At 34.2% G+C, this 26,296-nt stretch overlaps 3 protein-coding genes across 3 annotated transcripts in view; 1 reads left to right on the plus strand and 2 right to left on the minus strand.

Annotated features, from left to right (window-relative positions):
• Positions 1–2,245, minus strand: part of LOC102594363 (uncharacterized) — a 14,996-nt gene extending 12,751 nt beyond the window's left edge. Inside the window, exon 1 of the mRNA XM_015312836.1 lies at positions 2,178–2,245. The gene's annotated coding sequence lies outside the window, so the exon portion shown is untranslated. The remainder of the gene's footprint in view (positions 1–2,177) is intronic.
• Positions 2,246–6,788: 4,543 nt separating this feature from the next.
• Positions 6,789–24,657, plus strand: LOC107062323 (uncharacterized). The gene is made up of 2 exons (XM_015312854.1): positions 6,789–6,930; positions 23,377–24,657. Exon 2 carries the CDS (start codon positions 24,064–24,066, stop codon positions 24,655–24,657), a length of 594 nt encoding a protein of 197 aa, XP_015168340.1. The 5' UTR covers positions 6,789–6,930; positions 23,377–24,063.
• On the minus strand, positions 20,291–21,994 carry LOC107062322 (uncharacterized). Its single transcript, XM_015312853.1, has 2 exons — positions 20,462–21,994; positions 20,291–20,356 (listed from the first exon to the last, which is right to left on the minus strand). The coding sequence occupies exons 1-2, from the start codon at positions 21,992–21,994 to the stop codon at positions 20,291–20,293; spliced, it is 1,599 nt and encodes a 532-aa protein (XP_015168339.1).
• Positions 24,658–26,296: the final 1,639 nt, after the last annotated feature.

Consider the following 26,296-nt stretch of genomic DNA (forward strand, 5'->3'; position numbering starts at 1 on the left):
CCCCCCCCCCCTCCAAAGAAAAATTTAAGTTTGTTATTAAAATATTTTCAAGTTCAATTCAAAAATTATTTTCTACTTTCTAAAAAAAATAAAAGATATTTTCTCAAAAATATTTTTCATTGATAAATCAAACACTAAAATATCTTTTTCCGGAAATATTTTCTACTCACCAACCAAACATGAGAAAATAAGTCAAAAATCTACTTATTTCCCAGAAAAAACATTTTCCTTCATACCAAACACACCCATAGTGTATCTGCAACATTTTAATATATAACATAGCTATATTTCATAAATACACAATTTACCACTGTGTTTTGTAATCTGGAAGGAGCCTATGACTATTTATGAAAATTGTCATATTAAATTGCTTTTAAATGCCATGTAGGAGCAGATTCATTTTTCTAACTAATATCACACCCAAACTCCTAGATCCAGGTTAAATAAAAGGGAAAAATTCACATCTATACACCTCTATCCCTCTAATTTGCAGTCGTTATAGCTCAAATTTTTTTCTTCAATTCCGATCAAGTCAAATCTCTTCTAAACAATTCTAAAATTATAGATACAAGCTACTCTCAATATTTCAAGTCTTTTCATATATTAATTTGCTCAAATCAATTATGTTTGCAACAAGTCAAATCTTAAAATCGAGTTCTAAAAACAGTGAAAATAATAATGAATGCTGCTGCAACAAAGGGATTTACGTGGATTTTGTCTAATTTTTCCTAAGTGAAAATAATTTCTTTATTTTCTTATTTCAGTTCAAAAGGTCAACTATTCAAAGACGTGACCACCAAAAAGGATGTAGCTTTTTCTGCTCGAATCGGAGTTTTGAATTCGAGCTCTGATTATGATTTTTTTTTTATAAGAAGCATTTCCTCCTAATGATCCTACGTAGCACGAATCCAGAATAGACAGATTTCAATGTTGCATATTTTATGAAATAAAAGATGAGATTGAGATGATTTTGTCTATGAATAGAGGAGTTAATATCTTTGATGGTCACTCAACTATCAATTTTTTTCACAGAAAGTCACTTAACTTTGATCTTCAACTCAAAAGTCACTCAACTATGAGATCTTTGCATAGAAAGTCACTCAACCTATTTAATTATTTTTTTCATTAAAATTTGTTGATTTGAAATTTTTATTTCTAACTAAAATTTTAAGAAATAAACATATATCCATTTAAACCATTTAATAACCCACCCACTTGACATAACCCACTAAAATATAATATTAACACTTTTATTTTACTCTTATTCTCCAAAGTTATTTTCTTGGTCTCCCATTCTTTCTCCTCTGCTTTCTTTTTTTTTTTTCTTTTTTCTTTTTTAAATTCTCAATTTCAGCATTTTCTTCCCTTTTTTTAGTAAATCTCAGTTAAATAGGAATTAGATTGTGATTAAAATATTATTAGAAGGATGCAGGGTTGTACAAGGAGAATTTATTAAGAGAGAATCCATGGAAAAGCTCCGGATAATGCGAGTTCAGGTTCAGGCAATATCGAAAGGTTTTTCTCGAAATAAGTTTTTTTATCCTTTCGCCTTCATACGACGACTCTCATTATCATTTAAAGCTAACAATGCAAATGAACAATAACCAAAATAAAAAAGAAACCGGAGACAAAATAAAAAAGAAATCGGAGACAAGAGAGAATGATTTAGTGAGATCATAAATTGAGATATCCCTAACTAAAAGAAGGAAGAAGAGGCTGAAATTGAGATTTTTTTTAAAAAAAAATAAAGAAAGAAAAGAAAAAACACAAAGGAGAATAGAGAAAATAATTTTTGAAAATAAAGGTAAATTAAGAGGGTCAATATTATATTTATATTGGGTTGGGTCAAGTGGTGTGGGTCATTAAATGGTTTAAATAGATATATGTTTATTTCTTAAAATTTTGGTTAGAAATAAAAATTTCACGTCAGCAAATTTTTATGAAAAAAAAATTAAATAGGTTGAGTGACTTTCTATGCAAAAATCTCATAGTTGAGTGACTTTTGAATTGAAGATCAAAGTTAAGTAACTTTCTGAGAAAAAAATTGATAATGGAGTGACCATCAAAGATATTAACTCATGAATAGAGAGGAAGTGGGTACAATCTTAATGCTTTTCAATTAATAAACATATGAAGAATATATTAAGAAATGAAAAAAAAAAAGAAGTTAAACTTACTTGGATTTATTTGATTAAGCCCAATGCCTAATTAGAAGTCCAAATACTGCTAAAACTTGGTGATTGAAGTCTTCAGACACTATCTAATTTATAAACCTTTTATATCTGAACATGATACTAATAGAGCTGTTGAATTGACTTTATGGCTTACCTACTTGTAGGTGAAAGTTAGAAATTCATTGTTTTTTATTAGTTTTGTTATTTTAATTCCAAAAAATAAATATTTATAAGTATTTTTTTAATTTTATCTGAATACCATAAAATATTTTAAACCAAACAGGCTTTTTTAAAGTCTTTTCTTATTCTTTTATTTATTCAATTTAATAATACATATTGTACTAGAAAAATTAACTACTACTACTAATTAATTAATAAATTAATTGAGATTTGTGTCACTCAGAAAAAGGTCAGCTATGAGTTACTTGTATTGTTTTTTATTAGTATGAACACAAGTATATATTTATGAAAAGATTACGTTTGAGATTCTAGATCCGAAAAAAGAGGACATGGAGAGTGTTGATTTGGACTCTTTTTTTAAAAAAATTTGCTGTCCAATATCCACATTAAAGTTTGATTATTATGGATTCATGTCACGTAGGATCGGATCGTCTCAACAAGTTTGGAGGCATAAAGCAAGACCGTATGAAGTAAGAATGTAAACAATGAAAATTTTCAATGAAGTTGAAAGCATCTAAGGATCACTATTGCATATATTTTATGGAATAAAAGATCAGATTGTGGGTCTAAAAAATAAATATGTATATATTTTTTTATTTATTCAAATACAATAAAATTGCTTAAAGCTATTTTGACTTAAAAGTACGGTATTCGATATTTTGGAATTTTTTTATAAATAATCTTGAATACTGTACAAAATATCATTTTAAAAAAATTGTCATAGCATCGAAACCGCAGTATGAAAGATTTCAATTTTGGTTTATGTATCATCCCATCCTTACCCCTAGTAATAATGATGTAATTCTTCAAACTGTATTACTACTGTTATTTTTATTTTTATTGTTTTAACTTAAAACAAACTACTTATAAATACTTTTTAAATTTATCCAAACACTTTAAAAGTGCTTCAAAATTATTTTAGCTTAAAAACACTTAAAATAAGTCAATTCAAATAGGCTTTGATCTTTTCTTATTCTTTAATAATTACTTAATACATATTGCACTAGAAAAATTAACTCCTATTAATTATTAAATTAATGAGTTACTTGTATTGTTTTTTATTTGTATGTTCACCCCGTAGGAACATAATTATATATTTATAAAAAAAATAATTAGATTCCAGATCCGGAAAAAGAGGAGAAGTGGAGAAAATAAGCAGTGGGGGAGAGCCGTTGATTTAGAGTTGGTGAGCGGTAGAGATCGTATCACAACAATTTAAGGGATTAAAACGATTTATTTGAACCTCTTGTGATTTAGTGGGCGTTCGGTCATAGAGTTTTAAAGTTTTTAAAAGAAAATTAATTTGGGTGAACTTTGGATGGAGTTGAAAATATGTTGGATCGTAATTTTACAAATATATTTCACTTTTTTATTTTAACAAAAAAACACGAAACATGACTAAAATTTTGAAACTATTAAGAATACTCCATCGTACCAAATAAATATACTTGTTAATCCTAAATTACGCATAATCTTCATTGATGAAGTTGATTATCATCATCACAAATCAAAATTTTATACAAAGATAAGCTTGACCCAAAAAATTATCATTTTTAAATGAACTAGATAGAACATTATTCTAAAATCATAACGCAATATTTTAATAACAATTGGTAAGAATTAGAGAGAAGACAAGGTACATCACAAATCAAATTTCCAAAAAAACAAACAAATGAGCTATTATGCCCTCCAATTATGGGTGTGTATAAGTAGACACTTAAATTTGTGTGAAGTGAAACAAATCGACACATATGTCCTTCATGACATCCTTCATGACAATTTGTGTCCTACGTGGTGTCCTACGTATATCATGCCACATATGATTTATGTGTCTACTTGTTCAACTTATACAAATTTAACTGCCTATTTGTGTACACCCAAAGTTGGAGGGCATAAATATGAAATGGGGCCAAGTTAAATGATATATTTATGTATTATGCCAAAATTAAATTAAAAAATCTCTTATATTTTAGAGAAAAAAATATTTTCCTTCCTACCAAACACACCCGCAGCGTTCCTTCATATCTACACTTACATGTAATATTAAATCCTAAAAAACAATTGCATAAAAAAGATAAAGAATATGTGATTTATACATTAATTTGAGCTAGGGGTGTACATGATCGGGTTGGTTTGGATTTTTCAAATATCAAACCAAACCATTTGTGTAAAAATTTTAAATTTATAAACCAAACCAAACTAATAAAATTTGGATTTTTTTGGGTTTTTCAATCTCCGGTTGGTTCGGATTTTTCAAATACCAAACCAAACCATTGTGTCGAATTTTTAAATATATAAATCAAACCAAACTAATAAACCTCGGATTTTTTTAGATTTTTGAATTTTTTCGGTAAAGTTTGCATACAAACATATAACTAACTTGTGCTCCAAATATTTCTTTAGTCCAACCAAAATACAATTATCTAAGGTGTTTCTTAAAAAAAAAAAAACACAAAATATGAGATGAGTACTAATGACACTAAAATATTCAATAAAAAATAATAATGAAATCATCATATAAAATAAATATTGCAAAGTCATAATGAAAATGATCATAATTTAAAAGTACTAAATCATGCTAAAATAAGTTTAATAAGTATTAGTTACATTACTAAATATTTAAGGAAAATTAAAATTAGATTATGTATTTTAATTGTCTAAACCAATGTAAAACTAAAGAACAAATATTCAATATTATTGTCATTCTTAGTGTTGAATTGATTTTCTTTTCGCATTAGTATTAATTTGATTTTGATTTAAGTTTTATTATAATTATCAACATCTATGAACTATAATCTTTATTGGACCATTCCGAATTCTAAGTTTTAAACTTGAAATAATATATTAAAAGATAAAAACTATGAAATAGTATAAGAAATATTTTAAAATTATATCAAAGTAAATATTTTTATGTATAAAATACAATTTTAAAATTACATATATAATGTCGGGTTGGTTTGGTCTCGGGTTGGTTTTTTTTAGTTAAAACCAAACCAACCCAAATATATAGTCGGATTTTTTTTCCAATACCAAACCAAGTCAAACCAAACCACTAGTCGAGTATTTTTTTTGGTTTGACTCAGTTTGCAGTTTGGTTCAATTTTCGGTTCGATTTTGTACACCCCTAATTTGAGCTATTAATACTGAAATTACTTTGTACTAAATAAGTTGGACATGCATTGTATAACAAAATTAAAATACCAATATATGCAAACCTAGAGTTCGATATGATCTTAGTGTTTCAATCTTAATGATAAAGATTAAAGGGTAATTAAAATAAAATTTGGAGCTAAATTGTTACTATTAAATATAGAAAAATACTTTTTTTTTATAACAAAAAAAAAAAACTGATTAATAGAGAGAGTATATTGCATAAATTGAAACATAGGAAATAACAATGTAATGTACAAGTCGTATTTGGAAATGTTAGGCAATAAATTTTCTAAAATCTAAAGGATACCATTATGACCCAATGAAATCATACCATAGTGTAAAAAATACGAAAACATTATCCCATAGTTAGTCTAGTATACAGCCACATTATGAACTTATATAAATATGAAAATCTAGTGCGGTTAACATTGATTATTAAATCCATGCACACACACAAAATCATAGATATACAACATAAACAAAAGATATAATACACAAATATATCTTTAACTTGACCTTAACTCATATTTATGCTCAATAGTGGACCCAAAATTGTCATTAAGGGCTGTAAATAGTTGTAACAAAAAATCTAACTATGGGGCTAGTAGGACTAAAACACACAACACCTTAACCATTAGACTAAACCTTAAACTTATGTCAAGAGGTGTCAATACTTGTATATATTTATTTATTAAACCAAAATTTGACCTCTATATACAATGTAATTTTTTGGTGAAGGAGTGTCGCTTGACACCCCTCGGGTAAGGGTGGGTCCGCCTCTGTTTATGCCCTCCCACGTTGGGTGTGCCCACATAGACATTTAAACTTGTATAAGGTTGAACAAATAGATGCACACATCTTACGTGATATCTTACATAACAATTTGCATCCTATGTGGTGTCCCATGTGTATTATGCCACGTAAGACTCATGTAACTACTTGTTCAACTTTATATGAATTTAAGTGCCTACTCGTGCCAACCAAAAGTTTAAGGGCATACATGTGAAATGAGGCCAAGTTAAATGACCCACACACACAGATATATATATATATTATGCCTAAACAAATTTGTGAGTTGCAAGTATTTGATATGTTTAGAGATAACTTTTTTTAAAAAATTAAATAGTGGAGCTTGTAGCTCCTTTTATTCATTATTAAATAAATCCACACACAAAAAAAAACATTTCAAAAATTGGATTAGCCCAAAAACAAAATGAAAAATTGGCCCAGCCCATCAAATGGAGCTACTAGCATCTATATCAAAACCCTTGAAGATAGGGTTTCCAAATTTGAGCTCCTTTTGTTTCTCCCCTTGTCGCCGCAAGGAGCACTATGGAACCCAACTTTCCTCTTCCTTTCACTCTGGATCAATCAACACCATCCTCTTGTTTGTCATGTTATCACTCTTTCTCAGCTCGCAGAGGTAGGTTCTTACATCTTGCTCTTTTTCCTTCTCCCTCATTTTCTGATTTCCTCCATTTCTTTTGTAGAGACATAATTTGGTGGAGTAGTGGTTACCAAAATTTGTTACAATAGAGGTTTCTAGTCTTGTGGTTGAGCTCGTAACTCTCTGTAGGTAGCCGACCTCACCTTCTTTCCTCTTCCTCCATTTTCTTCCTCTCTGACTATTCTTTTCCAGCTGAAGTAGAAATGGAAATACCCAGATGCTCTTGACCTCCTTTCTTGTGGAGTTCCTTCCCAACCATAGAGTTTTAAATTTACATTCGACCTTAAGGTGTGAGTCATTTTTATTCTGCATAGATACCTTCCTTCTCCTATCCCTTTTCCTATTAAGTCATTTCAATTAATTGTTTAATAAATGTAGTGGTAATTTTCTAGTGATTATAAGAAGGCTATCGCTAAAAATTAGAATTAATTATAACTTAAGATATCGAAATAAAACTTCATCAAAAGAAGATTTAACGTATTACTAAGTCACTATACAAGAAAATTATATATTTTTTATATTAAAAAGACTTTTTAATCTTTTATAATAAAAAGAAAATGAGTTTTTTTTAAATTTATACCACTAGACAATGCCTCTAGCGGTATTTTATTATTAATAAAATAAAAATCCTCCATTGGATAAGTACAAATAATGGGGGCTAGACTTTACTTACCAATTCTAATGAGGTTATGAACCTCTAATTATAACAAACATGAAGAAAATAAGAGTTAGAGAAAATTAGGTATTCAATGACCATCATAGAGTTTATTACATGAGAATGCCTAAGTATGCAAAGTTACAAAAGCCAAGAAGAAAGTTGAGTTATCAAACTCAAACTTTCTTTTACAAATGGATGAACTAAAAAGAATAGATTGCTCTTCTAAAGTAACCTAGATTATTTTTCTTCTGCCTTCTTCTTTCAATCTGTCCAATAGCTCTTGATAGTTCATCGCATTTTCTTGGGTTTAGTGGATCTTGTTGAAGTTGTTGATATTGTCGTATGATTCTGTTTTGCCAATAGTATTGAAAGGTGACTTGGAACAAATTCCTAGTCATCTTGCCATCCTAACTAGTCTTTCTTTCATGCATGTTTCTTTTTGTTATTGCATTGTTGCCCAGGAAAAATAATTAAATTCCTAGCGGTATTTGCAAAACAATGATCCAACACATCCTCTTCTCACCTTCCTCAAAGATGTCCTCATCTTGTAGGTTATCAAATCTATCTGGAGAGAAATGACTACTACCACCAACTTATAGTTGTTTCTTAGTGTTAATAGGTGTTAGAAAACAAAACTTTTCAACAACGAAACTCACCAAATGATCACTTAAAATTGTAGAAACATGAGTTGATGGCAAACCTTTTCCATGTGTTGCTGATTTGGCACTTCTAGGAACAAAAACATGAGTTGCAAGGCTCAATTTTGTAATGACTCTCGAGGTCATTTATGGGTTTTTGTGTGCTTTTACTATCTTGCCCCTTCCCATAGTTGTCTTATAGATTTTGTGTGGTGTTGTGTTGGATGACACGCTTCCCAAAGTGGTTGGGTAAGTTTTGAGACCTGAAATCGGGTCATGATGGTGCCTAGTATAACCCCCGATTAGGCGCCATCATGGCCCAATTTTGGGTCATGACAACGTGGTATTAGAGCTTTAGGTTTATCGGTCTTGCCAGTACAAGAGCAAGTACCTAGTAGAGTCTTGCGGATCGGTACACCGACATTTGTATCCAATTTTCAGGAGGCTATAGGGCGTTCTTAGGAATACTTCATTGTACTTATTTCTTATCATGCATTCATGATTGTAACAATATCTAAACTCTATTTGTTCCACTCTTGCTTAGATGTTTAGGACGAGGTCGTCCGCAGATAAGTGAGAGCCTCCCACCTCCAAATAGATCCCCTGATAAGGGTAGAGGTCGAGGTAGAGTATGGGCAACCACACTAACTTAAGACTAAGCGTGGGCACCATCACCAGAGCCTGAGATAGAGGTTGAGCATGTTCAACATTAGTCAGATGGTGTGAGGCCAGCCAGCCTCCACCAGGATTCGTGGCCACGCTAGTTTTTCAGGATTCTTTGGCCAAGGTCCTCAGTTTCATGTATAGTATTTCACAGGAAGGGACTTTGCCTAGCAATTCAAGTGGACCCAAAGTTTGAGACGAGGCTCAGACTTCAGCCTAGGCAGGGGCATAAGGTGTTCAGATTCCATGGGCACATCATACTATTGCGACTCCTCGTTTAGTGGTTAAGCCAGTTTCAACATTTGATCCACCTATGGCAGTTAGGCCGGATATGTAGTTTAAGGATCAGAAGATATAAAAAGGTTCATTAGATTAGGTCCTCTCAGGTTCACAGGTGCCGGAGGCGAGAATGCCTATGATTTTTAGTCATATGTCAAGAGAGGCTACATAACCTTGGTTTAGAGGATTCTCACAGGGTTGATTACATTATATTTTAGTTAGAGTGGTTAACGAAGTAGTGATGGAGGTCCTATATTGAGTGCAGGCTAGCCAGTTCACCTTTAATGACTTGGGTTTAATTTTCTAAGGCTTTCTTAGAGAAGTATGTACCTTGAAACCTAAGGGAGAGGTTGTAGGATGAGTTCATAGACTTGACTCAGGGATCATTGTCAACTGTAGAGTATGAGATGTAATTTCATGAGTTGGTTAGACATGCGGCTATGTTATGCCGACAAAACACGAAAGGGTGCACATATTTTTTTAAGGGTTCTCATTTCCATTTCGGTTGGCTACATAGCAGATGGTGGCATTGATCTATTCTTTTCTTTAGATAGTTGAACATACATACACCTTTGAGAGGATCCATCATGAGGACTATGGAAGTAGCAACAATAAACCTTATCGTCAAGTTGTTTAAATGGGTCTCAATTCCGTGGTAGAGGGTCTTTGGGTAGAGGTTACCCGCAACAGTCTCAGCCTAATAAACTGGTTTGGGGATCTCTATAACTCAAAGATGGTGGCACTGCATGTGCTAGTGGTTAGATGGACCAGGCTCCAGTTATGATTTCTCAGGGTGCACGTTTGGCGTATTGAGGTTGTGGTGGCCAATCAAATTCAACCAAATCATCTCAACAGTTTTGCTTCTAGTTGGGTTTCTTTGAGTTTGGTATAGTGGGGTTTTTTCCACAAGAGTTCCCTACAGTCAGTCATCGTAGGAGTTCTATTTTTCTAGGTATTCTATTCATCTCAGTTCTGTGAAGATGTATCGTGATCTGAGGTAGAACTACTAGTGGTGTGGGATGAAGAGAAACATTATGGCGCTCGTGGCTAGGTGCTTGAACTATCAACAGGTGAAATAGGAGCTCCAGAAGCCATGTGGTTTGACTTGGCGGTTACCCATTCCGAAGTGGAAATGGCACTGCATAACCATGCACTTTGTGGTAGGATTGCCATGTACTTTTTTGGAGTTTTGATTTTATTTGGGTCTTGGTATATCGATTGACTAAGTTTGTTCACTTTCTACCGGTTCATAATACCTACAGTTCGGAGAGGATTACCAGATTTACATTAGAAATATTGTCCATTTGCATAGGTGCTGGTGTCTATCATTTCAAATCATGGCACTCAATTCACATCACATTTGTGGAGGTCTATTTAGAGAGAGTTGGATACCCAAGTTGAGCTCAGTACAACTTTTCATCCTTAAATTGATGCTCAGCCCAAGAGAACTATTTAGGTCTTGGAGGATATGTTTCAGGCCTATGTTATAGATTTTTGGGGGTCAGTGGGATCTGTTCTTAGCTTTGGCAGATTTTGAATAGAATAACAACTACCATTTGAGTATTCAGATGGCCCTATTCGAGGAGTTACATGGTAAGAGGTTTCATTCTACGGTAGGCTAGTTTGATACTTTTGAGGTTAGACCGTGGGAAGATGGCTTATTGCATGATTCTATGGATAATGTCTGTGTGACCCAAGAGTGACTCCATTCTGCCTAGAGTAGGCAGAAGAGCTATATTGATAGAAAAAAATTGTTGCCCTTAGAATTCATGGTTGGTGATCGGGTATTTCTATAGGTGCTTCCCATGAAGGGAGTGATGAGGTTCTGAAGGAGGGACAATCTTAGCTCCAGGTTCATCGATTTGTTTGAGATTCTAAGGTGGATAAGAGGGGTGGCTTATAAAATAGCCTTGCCTCCAACCCTTTCGAGTGTTCATCATGTGTTTCATGTCTCTATGTTGAGACGGTATGTTCTCGATGAGTCTCACGTATTTTAGTGGAATTCTGTTCATCTTGATCTGTCCTTGGCTTTTGAGGAGGAACATATGGATATTCTAGACAAGCAAGTTAGTAGGTTACTGTTTCCCTTTCCTTAGACTTAGCTCATTTAGATTGATTGTATTTTAATTATTATTGCATAGTAACATGAAATGTGAGAGGCTTCATCCAAGAGGTGAAGCATAAAGAGATAAAACTATTTGTAAGGAGGAATAAAGTGAATCTCATAGTAATATGTGAACATATAGTTAGATCATAAAGAGCAAGTCTTATAATAAATAAAGTTATGCCACACTAGGAGTGGTGCACCAATGCAAACACCACTGTGAGAAGGAGAATCTAGGTAGTTTCGAATCCTAATGAAATTAACTTTAGTAGGATGGATAAATCAGATCAATATATACATGGGTTGGTGGATATAAAACATAATGTTGTGCAATTCCCGTTCATAATAGTATGTGGTTAATTTACACCAGCTGAACAATCATATAACTGAGCCATGGTTGATTATGAGGGATTTCAATTCTATTCTAACACAAGAAGACAGACTTATTGGTAGTCAAGTGCATGATGCAGAAACAAAAGGCTTTAGAGAATGTTTGATTGATTGCAACTTATCTAAATTACATACAGGAGGAAGGGACTTCACCCAGACAAATGGACATGTATATAGTAGAATTGATGGAGCAATAATTGATGTTGCATGGATAAATAAGATGTCAGCACAACAAGCCCTGGCTATGAACATATCACTTTCCTAACTATGTGGCTTTGCAAGTACCTCTTTTACAATGTTTCATTTAGGGTAACAATGGAATATAGACAATTAGCCATTGCTCTTGCTTCGGGAAAGAAGATAGAGGCTATACAAATTTAGTTATCATAGAGTTTTGGTGCGTCAGGATATCCTAGATCCAACTCTAGGTGCAATCTTATTTCCCTGAATCTAACCTTTGCCTTATAATTAACAAAATTGTCCAACTGTTGGACTTGCCCTAGCTCAAGGTAATTTAAGTTAAAACATAATAGCTTCCAAGAATGCTTTCAATTATTTTATTAATGCTCCTCCAGAACTCTAGCTTGTGCACTCTAGTTTCTCCTGAAGTGTTAAGATTGCCGATGCATCATACATCTTCTAAGCAAAATCTAAATAGACATATGGTTCAGTTTCCTTATTTCCCAAGGCCTCGAGTATGGACTTGAATTTGGCAATCCAAGTATTGGCAAAGCTGAAGTGGAGTATGACTCTCTAAATTAATTAACACGAAAGTTTGGCATGACACAAACAACGCCTCTCCCTCATTATCAGTCAGTCAATACTTTATCACTCGGTAGGATTATTTTGATTCAGTAATATGTATTCAAGAAGTGGATTCAAGGTTTGTTCAATTGATGAGAAATTTTACAGTTGTGCAATTTCATGCAAATTCAAAATCTATGCCATCATTTGAGTCCTAGTGGTTAACTTATATACATAAAACTCGAACTAAATCAACTGAGGAGATCCTAGATAGGATTATTATTGGAGAAATAACCAAGAAAAGGAGGAATAAAGGTATTGTATGAAACTTTTGCCTTCATAAGTTTCATACAATACCTTTGTTCCTTCTTTTCTTGGTTGCTTCTCCAGTAATAATCCTATCTAGGATCTCCTCAACTAATTCAGTCCGAGTTTTACGTATATAAGTCCACCACTAGGACTCAAAAGATGGCGTAGATTTTAGATTTGTGTGAAATTTCACAACTGAAATGTTTCTCTTCAATTAAACAAATCTTGAATCCACTTCTTGAATACAATTTCCTGAATAAAAAATAATCCTACCAAGTGATGAAGTATTGACTTACTGATAAGGAGGGAGAGGCGTTGTTTGTGTGAAGCCAAACAGTCATGCTAATTGATTAGGAGAGTAATACTCCACTCCAGCTTTGCCAACACTTGAATTGTCGAATGCAAGGCCATACTAGAGGTCTTGAGCAATAAGGAAACTGGACCAGATGTCATTTAGCTCTTTCTTAAGAGATATATGATACAGTGGCAATCTCAGCCATTCAGGAGAAAATAGAGTGAACATGCTAGGAGTTCTGGAAGGGCATTAATAGAAGAATTAAAAACATTCTCAGAAGCTATTTTTTTTAACTTGCCTTGAGCCAGGGCAAGCCCAAAAGTTTGACAATTTTATGAATCATAAGACAAAGGTTAGATTTAGGAATATAGCTATAGGGTCCAGAAGGGAACTCCTGAAGGACAAAACTCTATGGTGACTAAATTTCTACAACCTCTATGCAGATGAGATAATACAAAATGAGACACAACAATCTTCTTGCTCGAAGAAAGAGCAATGGCTAATTGGTTAGATTACATTTTTACCCTTAATGAACAATTGGAAACGATGTACTTGCAAAGACACATAGTTAGGAAAGAGATATGTTCATCCTCCATTATATCTTCTCTTTCTCTATTGACCTTGATAAACTCTTCATAAGATATTGTTTTATATTTCTCACTCTTATGCAAAGTAAAGGTTGAATTGGATTGCACTAATCTCTTCACCATGATGTCTAAGCCCTATCAAAGCAACAATGTTCAATACAATTGGACCCATCATGCCAAAGGTAAAATGGGAGGAGTTACCTGAGATTGACTAAAATCACAAAGCAGCAAAGATAGGACCATTGTCATGAGGTAATGTAAATATTAGATAACTGGATGGCAGCATATATACGAGCCTTATCCACGTCTCCCAGTTTACCTTCTTAGTCGATCAATTCAACCAATCATCCTTTAGTTACATTTGGTCATGACCCCCATGTTTTCCTTTGGTGACAATCAGGTTGCCGAGAGTGTAGAAGAAGTCTCTCCTTATGTTAATGGATAAAATGGCTCAATCACCGGAGGAAATCCTTCCTTGAAGCTCGGGCCTACTATAAATTCAGAAGAACTTGTAGAATTAGGAACAAAAACTTCAGAAACAAGAATATCACTATCCAACTCTGTTGGTTTTTTAATAAAGAAATTAAGAAAATAACTTTGAGAAAAAAATACTGCACAATTGTAAAAGGGAATTATTTTATTAATAATTCAGATACATACATTTATAGATATAATTCCTAACTAAAACTAGAAAAATATGCCAGTAAAATTAAAATAACAAATAAAAGAACTAACTCCTAAATTCAAGTCACATAGGACTCTAATAAAATAATTTAAAAATCCTAAAAGTAGCTAACTGATTTATTTCTGTAATATCCTGAGACATATTCTCAACACTCCTTCTTGGATCAAGAATTGTAGATTATAGTCTCATATGAAATTGACCTTGTGAACAAATCTGCTAATTCATCATTTGTCTTGCAAGGCCTTTTTCTATTAACTGACCAACACTAAACAAACTTTTATCAATATCAGGCACATAAAGAACATCTGAAATCATTTTTGTACTTGAATTTGTTTTGATCAAAGATTTGACAATATTTGTCTCCAAATAATAATTAAATTCTTTTTCTATTAACTGGCCAACACTAAATAAACTTTTATCAATATCAGGCACATAAAGAACATCTGAAATCATTTTTGTACTTGAATTTGTTTTGATTGCAACAGACCCTTTTCCTTTTGCAGGAATACAATCACCTTTCCAATTCTGACTTTCTTATTTTTCATAGGAATTAACTCTTTTAAAAAATTTCTTTCATATGTCATGTGGTTTGTACAACCACTATCAATCATCCAAAAATTAGATTTTTTTCGTTGAAAAACAAGTTGCCACAAAATAAGTGGTCTTCTTCTTCTTCAATGGTGACTTGGGCAACTGTTTCATCTTTTTGAAATTTACTTTTGCAAATCACAGCTTCATGACCAAGTTGTTTGCAGATCTTGCACTCTGCATTTGGTCTTTTCCAACATTTATATGGAGGATGTCCAATTTTGCCACAGTGCTGACAAGGTGGGTAATTTTTCAAAAATTTACCCTTGCTTTGAGTTTTGTGGATGTCTACTAATGCTCCTTTCAACCATGTCATCTTGCCTCTTAAGCCTCCTTTGTTCATGTGCCTGCAAAGAATTTAACAATTCTGCCAAGGTAATTTTGGACAGATCTTGTGTGTTTTCCAAGGTAGTTAGTTATACATGCTTCATATTATCTTTAAGTTCAGTGCCTAGTAATCTTACTTTGTTGACTACCAAACAATTTGTCAGAGTATTCCTTGATTGTCTCTAACTCTTTCATTCTCTGCAATTCGAATTCACTTATTAAATTTAATACCTTCATTCCTCGTATTCTTTCATCTTCAGCATATTCTTTCTTCAGATAATTCCAAATTCTTTTGGTGATGTGAGAGTCATGATTTTCGTGAAAACAATTGTCGAAACATCAACAAACAAAGTTGTTTTTGCCTTCGACTTAATGGTTTTATTTTCCTTGTGACTCTTGATTTGGGCCACGGTGGGATTATTTGGCTTCATAAGCCTCTTCCACGGCTACCCAAAGATCAAGAGCCTCCATGTAGGTTTCCATTCTCACAGCCCATAGTTGATAATTTTCACCATAAAAAATAGGAGGAGCCATTCGTGCAAAACTATTTTCAGAATCCATTTTTCTACTCATAGGTCCCTCAAGAAGAAGGCTCTAGATACCAATTGTTGATTTTTTTACTAAAGAAATTAATAAAATAACTTTGAGAAAAAAATACTGCACAATTGTCAAAGGGAATTATTTTATTAATTATTCAGAGACATACATTTATAGATATAATTCGTAACTAAAACTAGAAAAATATGCCAGTAAAATTCAAATAACAAATAAAAGAACTAACTCCTAAATTCAAATCACACAGGACTCTAATAAAATAATTTTAAAATCCTACAAGTAGCTAACTGATTTATTTCTGCAATATCCTGAGACATATTTTCAACAAACTCCTTTATTTTCTGCTCCATAGTACAAAGTATTTCCTTGTCCTTGCAAAATTCAACCAGGGGTGGCGAGAAGCAAAAGTCAAACCCTGCAAATGGTGAATTAAATTTTACATCTTGTAATGCCTTACAATTTAAAACAAAAATTAATCCAAAAAATGCCAGCATTTGCAAATACTATAAACAAAAAATATTTAAAATAAAAGGAAGAGTAAAAAGATCAATGCAGTAGTTGCTACTGGAGTTAGCTTCATAAGATAAACAAACACAATTGTTACCCCACTCTCTTCTCCTCTCTCATGGAGATTTGAGGGCGGCAACTCTCATGTTATTTTAGTTGTGTCCCAGCCTTCTGTTGGAGACCAAACACCACCACAACATCTCCAAAATACTATTGATTCAACGCATAAACCAATTGTTCTACCAGATCTATATCAAAAACCAATTCATTCATGGAGAGTCAACCATTGAATCACCATGGATAAGTTAATAAATTCACAATTAAATTCATTCTTGGGACATTGTACTAAGGTAATGTGCATTCTATGCGTGAACATAACTTGATCTTTGTGTCCTAATTCATATTTAAACATGTGGGAGATTATTGGAATTTTGTTTAAGTTAAATTATTAATTAGTATTTTAAATGAAAGGATGTGTCTTTTAAATTAAAGGTATGTCCTTTCCTTCTTTGGTTACCACCAATTCTATTTAAATCCAACTTCTCCAGATTTCAACACAACTTTACATAGTATATTTCCTTACAATACTCCCCAAAGAACTCGTTTCTTCTTCAAAAAGTTCAAGTTTGTAGAAATCGTGACTTTCTAATCAGTATTGACTAAGAACTCCATGGGAGAAGCTCTGAGCTTTGACAGAGAAGAACCAGAAGTGAAACTGCATTTGTGCAAAATGAAAACTGACTTATCATTGAGCTGATCTTTGCACATTTATACACGTTGAACTAACTAACAGAATGTGCATCTAACTAATTGGAAAGCATAACAAACTAACTAACTGAAAAGAAATAAAGACTAATGATTTACAATCTTCAAGTCCTACATGTACTAATTTATCAAATACAAATACATGATCTTACCACCCCCCCTCAAGTTGGCAGTGATGTAGTTACTGACAACTTGCGCAAGATGTTAGAATGACTAGGTCCACTCAAAGCTTTGGTTAGAATATCAGCCATTTGTTCTGTAGTGGAGACATGATGAAGAGCAATGAGCCCTTCTTGCAATTTGTTTCTCACAAAATGACAGTCAACCTCAATGTGTTTGGTGCGTTCATGGAATACTGGGTTCTTTGCAATATGGATTGCTGCCTGGTTATCACAAAAAACTGAAATAGGCAAGCTGCAAGGCTCAGTTAACTCACCCAACAATCTGTCCAACCAAACTAATTCTCCAACTACCTTCCTGACTGCTCTATATTCTGCTTCGGCTGATGACAATGATATTGTTGTCTGCTTCTTTGATTTCCAACCAATAGGACTGTCCCCTAAGAACACTATATATCCACTTACAGATTTCCTAGAATCAGAGCATGCTGCCCAGTCTGAGTCACAATAGGCAGTAATTGTACAGTCTGTATGTTTGGTCATGAAAATGCCTTGACTCAAGTCATTCTTCAAGTATCTCAACACATGAAAAGCTGCCTTAAGATGTGGTTCCCTCGGTGCTTGTAAAAATTGACTGAGATGTTGAACACTATATGTGATGTCCATCCTTGTAATTGTGAGAAAATTCAATTTACCCACCAATTTTCTGTAATAAGTTGGATTAGTAAGCAGCGTTCCTTCATTTGAACTCAACTTCACAGAAGGATCAAGTGGTGACGATGTTGTGCTGTAGTTTGAACAATCAAATTCCTTGATTAAATCTGCAGCAAACTTTTTCTGAGAAATCAAAACACCATTATCCTTGTATAGAATTTCCAGGCCTAGAAAATAATTAAGCTTTCCTAAATCTTTTATCTTGAACTGAGCATGTAGATGTGCCTTTAAAGACTCAATTTCTGTCAAATCTGTTCCTGTCAAAATAATGTCATCTACATATATTGCTACAAACACTACAGACATTCCAACTTTTCTATAGAAGAGAGAATAGTCACTGACAGAGTGTGAATATCCTCTTGAGCAAAGTGTTGTGGCTAATTTTTCATACCACTGTCTGCTGGCTTGTTTTAATCCATATAGAGACTTTCTCAATTTACACACCATTCTTCTATCATCAACCAGCAAACCCTGTGGAAGTGCCATATAGACCTCTTCATGTAGATCATCATGAAGAAAGGCATTGTTAACATCCAATTGATATAAACCCCAGCCCTTCTTGACAGCCAAACCAATTAATGTCCTCACAGTGATCATCTTCACCACAGGTGAGAAGGTCTCAGTATAATCAATCCCTGCTTGTTGTGTATAACCTTTGACAACTAATTTGGCTTTAAACCTTTCCACTGTGCCATCAGCTCTGTGCTTGATCTTGTAAACCCACATGCAACCTACTGGTTTCTTTCCTGCAGGCAGTGGTACTAAATCCCATGTGTTATTATCATATAAAGCTTTAAATTCTGATGTCATGGCTGCTTGCCATGCAGGATCCAAAAATGCCTCCTCATAAGAGAATGGTTCAATATCATGAGAAATGTGTTGCATTAGTTGCTGACTATCCAAGCAAAATGAGGTAAGGGAAATATGATTAGAATTATGATGACTGATATGTGGAATCGAGGTTGAAAGAAAAGACTGTGATGATGGTAATTTGTAGGTGTATTCACTTAGATATCTTGGAACAGTGTGTGTTCTAGTTGATCTCCTAAGGGCTGGTTCATTGTGTGTTTCAGTTGGTATTGTAGGGATAGAATTAGTTTGGGTAATTGTTGGTTCAGTATGTGTGTTTGTTGGTGACATAGGATTGGTTTGAGTGTTATCTGCAGTAACATTATCAAGTACAAAAGGTGAAGTAACATGATCATCAATGTTAGTGACTTCCTTGGTGATATCCTTATCCAACATGTTCAATATTGTAAAATTATTTCTTAGATTTTTTAAGACAGAAATAAAGCTAGAATCAGGAAACACATCAGCAAAAGGAAAAATGCTCTCATGAAATGTGACATCTCTAGAAATGTGTATCCTTTTAGACTCTAAGTCTAGGACCTTGTAACCCTTTGTGTTGAAGGGATATCCAATAAAGATGTGAGGTGTTGATCTTGGTTCAAATTTGTCTTTGTGTGTTTTTAGGGTGGTTGGAAAGCACAGGTATCCAAATGACCTGAGATGTGAGTAGGTAGGTTGTTTGTTGTACAATATCTCAAAAGGTGTTTTGTTGTTCAAGGTTGTGGAAGGAAGTCTATTGATCAAATATGTTGCAGTAAGAACACATTCCCCCCAGTACTGTAAGGGAAGTTTTGAGTGATATAACAATGCTCTGGCAGTTTCAAGCAAATACTTATGCTTTCTTTCTACAATACCATTCTGCTGTGGTGTATAGGGGCAGGTTCTTTGATGGATAATTCCTTTATTTTGGAGAAAATCAGAGGTTTCTTTATTCGTAAACTCCAAGCCATTGTCAGTTCTAATGGACTTTACTGTGGTTTTGAATTGGTTTTCTATTAGGTAGATTAAGGCTTTAATGGTTTGCAGTGAATTACTTTTGCAGCTAAGCAATTGAGTCCATGTTGATCTACTAAAATCATCAACCATAGTGAGGAAATATTTCTGATTTGTATGTGTTGGTGTGTGATATGGTCCCCACAAATCAATGTGAAGCAATTCAAAAATTTCTGTGGATTGTATTGTTGTTTTATTGGGAAAGGGAAGTCTTGCCTGTCTTGCCATTGGACAAATAGTACAGGTGAAAGGCTGTTTTGGGGCAAAAGAGAAAGGTATTGTGGAGATACCCCTCATTTTTACAAAGGGTACATGACCTAGCCTTGCATGCCACAAATGATCCACATTTCCATGAGACATACATGACTTATGAGAATCAGCAGGACACAAATTTGTAACAGGTTGCTGTGGATTCCAACAAATGTCTTTATTATTTTCATGAAATGATCTTACAAAAGGAGTACAAGGGAAAGGGATTTTCTCATGTGACACAGGATGTGAGACAGAAAAAGGTGGAGTTGAAACAAGTGAAGAAAGACCAGATGATTTGCTGCAGTTTGGACATCTTTAACAAGTGAAGTAGAGGCCATCTTTTGCACTACCAATCTCCAGAGGGCTCTTCAGAGAAGGGCCCTGCATAAGACACGATGAGTTGGTGAAACTAATAACAACTTTAAGTTGTGAAGCTAAACACTGGACAGAAATCAAATTGAATTTAAAGCTAGGTACAAATAATACTTGATATAGAGTCAATGCTGAATTTAGATAGGCATCACCAATCTCTGTCACTTTCACTTTATATCCATTAGGTAGTGTAACCAAGAATGGGTAAGCTAGAGGTCTGATTCTAGTAAGCAAGGCTTTATTATATGTCATGTGGTTTGTGGCTCCTGAGTCTATAATCCATGAGGCAGCAGATGATGCAACACATTTACAAGACAATTTACCAAATTCAGTTATAGAGGAATGACAAGCTAAGATACCTGCAAGGTTCACAGCTCCATGTCCATTTGCAAGGTTGTCTACAGAATCCCTGTGTCCATCATTTGTGGCTTCTCCATGAACATGAATGTTTCCCAACAAATTGAGCAACTGGTTGTACTGGTCCTGTGTAAGACTGTGAGTCAAATTGTTCTCTTGTTCTTCATACTTCTCAGAAATTGAACTTCTTGAATTTCCATGGACATTTGCTGCTGATCCTGAGTTTCTTCCCTTAGTAAACTTGAAATCCTGAGGGAATCCATGTAGCCTATAACATTTTTCCTCAGTGTGACCTGACTTCTTACAATAGTCACATAACAGATTTGACTTGTTGTGATTTGGTGGATATGTTCTGAAAGAATTTCCTGAATTACTAGATGAACCTGCATAGTAACCAGATGATGAATTGCTGGTAGGATTTGGTTTATACACACCCTTGCCCCCTCCTCTATTTGGAGTATAATTTGTCCTGAAAGTGCTAGTGTTGTTGCCTGCAATAGAGTGCCTGGAACCTGAACTACTGCTTGCAGATACATTTAGTGAAGTGGAGTCCAGATGAACTCGAGAATGAGGCTTGACTTCTCTTTGCTTTTCCTCCTGAACTAGGATGGAGAAAGTCTGAGCCATGGTAGGTAGAGGATTCATCATCAAAATACTTCCTCGAACAACTGTGTAAACTTCATTTAAGCCCATTAAGAACTGAATGAGGCGTCGATCTTGTTCTGCCTTGTGCAGTTTATTCTTACCCCCACATGTACATGAGCAAGTGCATTGTGTAGTAACATCCAAAGTAGCCAATTCCTCCCACAACCTCTTGATGTTAGTGTAATATCCGGTGACATCAAGGTTACCTTGAGTAAGATTGCTAAGTTCCTGTTGAATTTGGTACAGTTTCGCGCCATTTGCCTGGTCATATCGATCTTCTAATTCCTCCCATAATTCCTTTGCATTGTTTACATATTGTAGGCTATCAGCTAGATCCTTCGACAGAGAATTAAGAATCCAAGAGGTTACCATATTATCACAGCGTTCCCATTGATCATACGTAGGCGAAGTAGGAGCTGGTTTCTCAATTTTGCCATTGATGAAACCTGTCTTGTTCTTCACAGAAAGTGCTCTGAGAATTCCCCGTCGCCATGATCGATATCCGGTGCCATCGAAAACGACTGGAGTGATTGATGACCCAGCGTTCTCTGAAGGATGCACATACAGGGCATTATTGGAATCATGATGGATCTGCGTTTGTTGAGTCTCAGCAGTCAAGGTCGGTTGATCTGTACCAATCGCCATGAATCAATAGCAAGTGATAATAAGAAGAAAATGTATGAGAAACGAAGAGTGAGATCACAAATCGCGGAATATCAGATTGAGAATTGAGAGAGAGAGACGATTGCGAGATCGCAAATCGAGAAACGAAGAGAGGAGAATTGAATCAATGTGGAAGAGAAACGAATCAATGCAGAGGAAGAATCCCTCGGCTCTGATACCATGTAGAAATCGTGACTTTCTAATCAGTATTGACTAAGAACTCCATGGGAGGAGCTCTGAGCTTTGACAGAGAAGAACCAGAAGTGAAACTGCATTTGTGCAAAATGAAAACTGACTTATCATTGAGCTGATCTTTGCACATTTATACACGTTGAACTAACTAACAGAATGTGCATCTAACTAATTGGAAAGCATAACAAACTAACTAACTGAAAAGAAATAAAGACTAATGATTTACAATCTTCAAGTCCTACATGTACTAATTTATCAAATACAAATACATGATCTTAACAAAGTTCAAGCTCTTGATTTACAATAGGATTTCTTCATTATTTGCTTAGTGCAAAAATTCATATGCTTTTCATATCCACTAAAACTATTTGCATACAATCCAATAGGCAATAGCAATCTCACAGAGGAAAGGGAGCAAATATCATTTTTAGGAAAGCGTTTCATACGTGTTTTTATAATTGCAGAGAAGTAGACTGAAAATTGCATGTATTAATGAGTTTCCAATACTGTTTATATACAAAGCAACGTGACATATTAAACTAAGCAAACTCCTAGGAAATAGGAACAGATAATATACATGCAGTCCTATATTACGTGCGTTACACTAAAGTCCTAATCTATAGCTAATATTGAGTAGCATGTGCACTATTAGTTTCAAGCCTTCAATTATGTGTTCGTTGTTCATGTTATCAAAATTTAATCTTTTTGTTCTTCTTTGTATAAATTTTGTGTTCTTGGAAAATATTTTCCAACAGATTGCATCAGGCTAAGTACTGTTAGGGATAAGTTAATCCTAGACCTACTAGATAAGCATCCAAATCGTGTAAGACTACAATTATTGGAGAAAGAATTGGGTAAAATTATCAAAAAAATTGTCTATGATAATCTTCCACTGTATTGCCCTCATTGTAAACATCGAAAATAAATGTCGCTTGTTTATGAGGTAAACCTTGTTTCAAGGTGCTCAATTAGGCGATGAAGTTGGGTGAGATGTTGCACTTATCCAGCCTAATTCTGAGGCTAACAATATGAAATAATTAAAGGGAGATGCCTGTGACTTTTTGAATGCTAAGAGAGCTGAGAAAATAGATATTAAAAAACCTGTAGGTGGTCAAAATACGGGGTTGGGAATATTAATTTGAACAAGGATAATTCTTTGGTCATTGTTGCAGGGACAACTGGTGGAAATAGAATTGTGGTTTGAGCTGTTCGAAGTGACCTTGATCCTAATATCGAGGGACAGAGCTTAGGAAAATAGGTCGTTGAATATGTTGGAAAGGAGCTACCTACATTACCGATTTCCAAACATACTGAAATTAGAATTTCAGAACAAAATACCTCCGTTATGGCAACATCAGGGAATCAAACTCTTGTTCCTGCTGGAGAGATACTGCAGCAACAACAAATGGATGTTTCGTGTGTTCGCAATAATCAACAAGGTGAGGTTATTTCAAATATAGTTGATCGTGTTGGAGTTAAAGTGCAAAGTAGTGAAACATGTTAGAAAATGAGATATTTCTAGATGTCTTTTGTTTAATTGTTATTTTCTTAAATATTATGTTAAGTATGTAAAGGAAAGGTAGTCCTTGTTTTATGGAATATGTTTTGTAAGAAAGTCAATAGTGGGTGGATATGTATGGTCCTCTACTAACTTTGGAAAAGCTTATGTAGATATATGTGTGTATGCTTTTAAAAAGCTAAATATATGAATGAAATTTCTGCTGCTGAACCTTATTTTTTCTCTCTAAAAGTTTCAAATCCTAACAGTGGTATCAAGAGCCCTTCTTCTTGAGGGATCTGTGAAGGCAAGAAGGCTAAGGTTTTTTCTCCTTCTAAGGTGAGAGCTGAGCAGCAGTAACATGGCATCCAACAGCTTCTTGGGTGCAGGCCCTCCTATGTTTACAGGAGAAAATTATCACATATGGGTGATAAAGATGAAGGCTTATCTCAAAGCTCTTAGTCTATGGGAAACAATTGAAAGTGAAGATGATCCTCTTCCACTTGGACCAAATCCAACAGTTGCACAAATGAAGATTTATGAAGATGCAAAGTCAAGGAAACCCAAGGCTCTCACATGTCTTCATTCAGCACTTTCAGATGTGATTTTCACAAGAATAATGGCTTGTGAAACACCTAAAGAAGTATGGGAGAAACTAAAAGAGGAGTTCGATGGAAGTGATAGAGTGAAGACTGTCAAACTCTTAACTCTCAAAAGAGAATTTGAGATGTTAAGGATGAAAGAAGGAGATACTGTGAAAGAGTATTCTGCCAAACTTATGGAGATTGTAAACAAAGTAAGGCTGTTTGGTGAAACCTTTCCAGATTCAAGGGTGGTGGAGAAGATGATGATAAGCTTACCAGCAAGGTTTGAGTCCAAGATTTCAGACTTCATTTGCATAATTCTGGTAAGAATTGAAGGGGATACTGCAAAGAATAGGCAAGCTTTGGCTTAGGCATTCCTTGTCTTATTCTCATTGTGATTTTTCATCGGATTCATTGTTGGATTATCACCGAGAGGAGTTACTTGATAATCCTCTTCTCCTGTTTCTCAGAGATCCAACACTTTAAGATGAATCGTCATTCTAATTGCCCAAGCTTAATAATTTTCACCATTGAAGACTAGTGGAGTTAAGAAGCTTGTTGCAAAATTCATTTTCTATAAACTATTTAAGATAATAGTCCAAAGAATGGCTTATAATATGGTTCACTCTCTTATCACAAGTCCCGCAAGATGCCAATGCTCTGATACAAATTTGTACAAGATTATCATATATATTGACAAAGAAAGAAAAGAAAAAGATAACAAGGTTAAGTTGCATTACTTTATTGAAATAATGACTGCAATATAAATACATTAATCCATAACTTAAAAATCTAAAGAAAAGGAGTAAAATAAGCAAACATTATTTCCACTAACTAAAACCTAAATTATAGCAACTAACTAATCAGATTCTGCCCAACACTGTACACTTATCTATCTGAACTTAATCCTACTTTTAAGTTGTATATTGATACAACAGAAGGTGGAACTAATCTCCAGCTTTTGAGGCACCACTTTCAACACATTTGCCTGTGATTTATTTTTTCCTCTTCATTTATTAGTTTCAATATCTTTTTGAGCTTATGAAACGACCTTACCCAATTCGAAGTTCCAACCCATTTCTACCAATAGCATTTGAGGTAGACTTGTCTGTCTTCGATATCAGTTTTCCCTTCCAAATCAATAGATGAAGTTAATTTCTCATATGGTCATCTAAATAATGAAAATAATCTATCAAAGACACTTTTTTTTAATATAAGAAATCATTCAACTATTACTTTGCCTTTTACAAAATATGAGCCTTTAAAGCTACTAAACTCATGTGATTTACTAAATTGTCATCTTTAAAAAATATACTTCTATGACAAAATCCATTAAATAAACCCATCCAATTAATTGATTTAGTTTTCCTTGGTCATTAATCGATGGATTTATCTTCGAACAAATCTTTTGTATTTTAATATGATAATGGATACAACATTTTTTAGGTAATTCTTGAATTTTTAAATTTAGAGTCGAGCAATCTTACCCGGTTAACGATGCCAAGAATGATGGTAGGGGTGGATGAGTACAATAAGAGTCAACCATTGTCAAAAATAGGATTTGCACAGGGCTCATTCCCCATAATGTACCTAGGGATACCACTATCTTCAAAGAAATGGAGCAAAATGGAGTATCACCAACCGACTGAGAAGAGTACTAGCAGAATCACAAAAGTCTACTCAAAACAGTTGTTGTATGCAGGCCAGGAGGTTGCAGGTGATTATCTCAGTGATGTTCTCTATTCATAGTTTATGGGGATCTGTTTTCATACTACCCCAGAGCGTGATAAAAGAAGTTGACAAAACATGCAGGGCATACTTATGGGGTAGCTTTGAGGATAAAAAGAAGATTAAGCTAGTAGTGTGGGACAAAGTATGTGTCCCTAAGAAGTTTGGTGGTCTAAATATCAAAGGAAGCAAGTTGTGGAATGTGGCATCGGTGGGTAAGTTTGTTGTGGCAATTAATAGTTAAAAAAGATGTATTATGAATCAGATGGGTGTATATGAAAG

The sequence above is a fragment of the Solanum tuberosum genome, unplaced genomic scaffold, assembly GCF_000226075.1.
Source record: "Solanum tuberosum cultivar DM 1-3 516 R44 unplaced genomic scaffold, SolTub_3.0 scf00216, whole genome shotgun sequence".
NCBI lineage: Eukaryota > Viridiplantae > Streptophyta > Magnoliopsida > Solanales > Solanaceae > Solanum > Solanum tuberosum.

Coding starts and splice junctions, on each gene's coding strand:
- LOC107062322 (XM_015312853.1), bottom strand. CDS start 21,994: ATGGCGATTGGTACAGATCAACCGACCTTGACTGCTGAGACTCAACAA. Junction 20,357..20,461: donor CAGCATTGACTCTATATCAA/GTATTATTTGTA, acceptor TGTCTTATGCAG/GGCCCTTCTCTGAAGAGCCC.
- LOC107062323 (XM_015312854.1), top strand. CDS start 24,064: ATGGCATCCAACAGCTTCTTGGGTGCAGGCCCTCCTATGTTTACAGGA.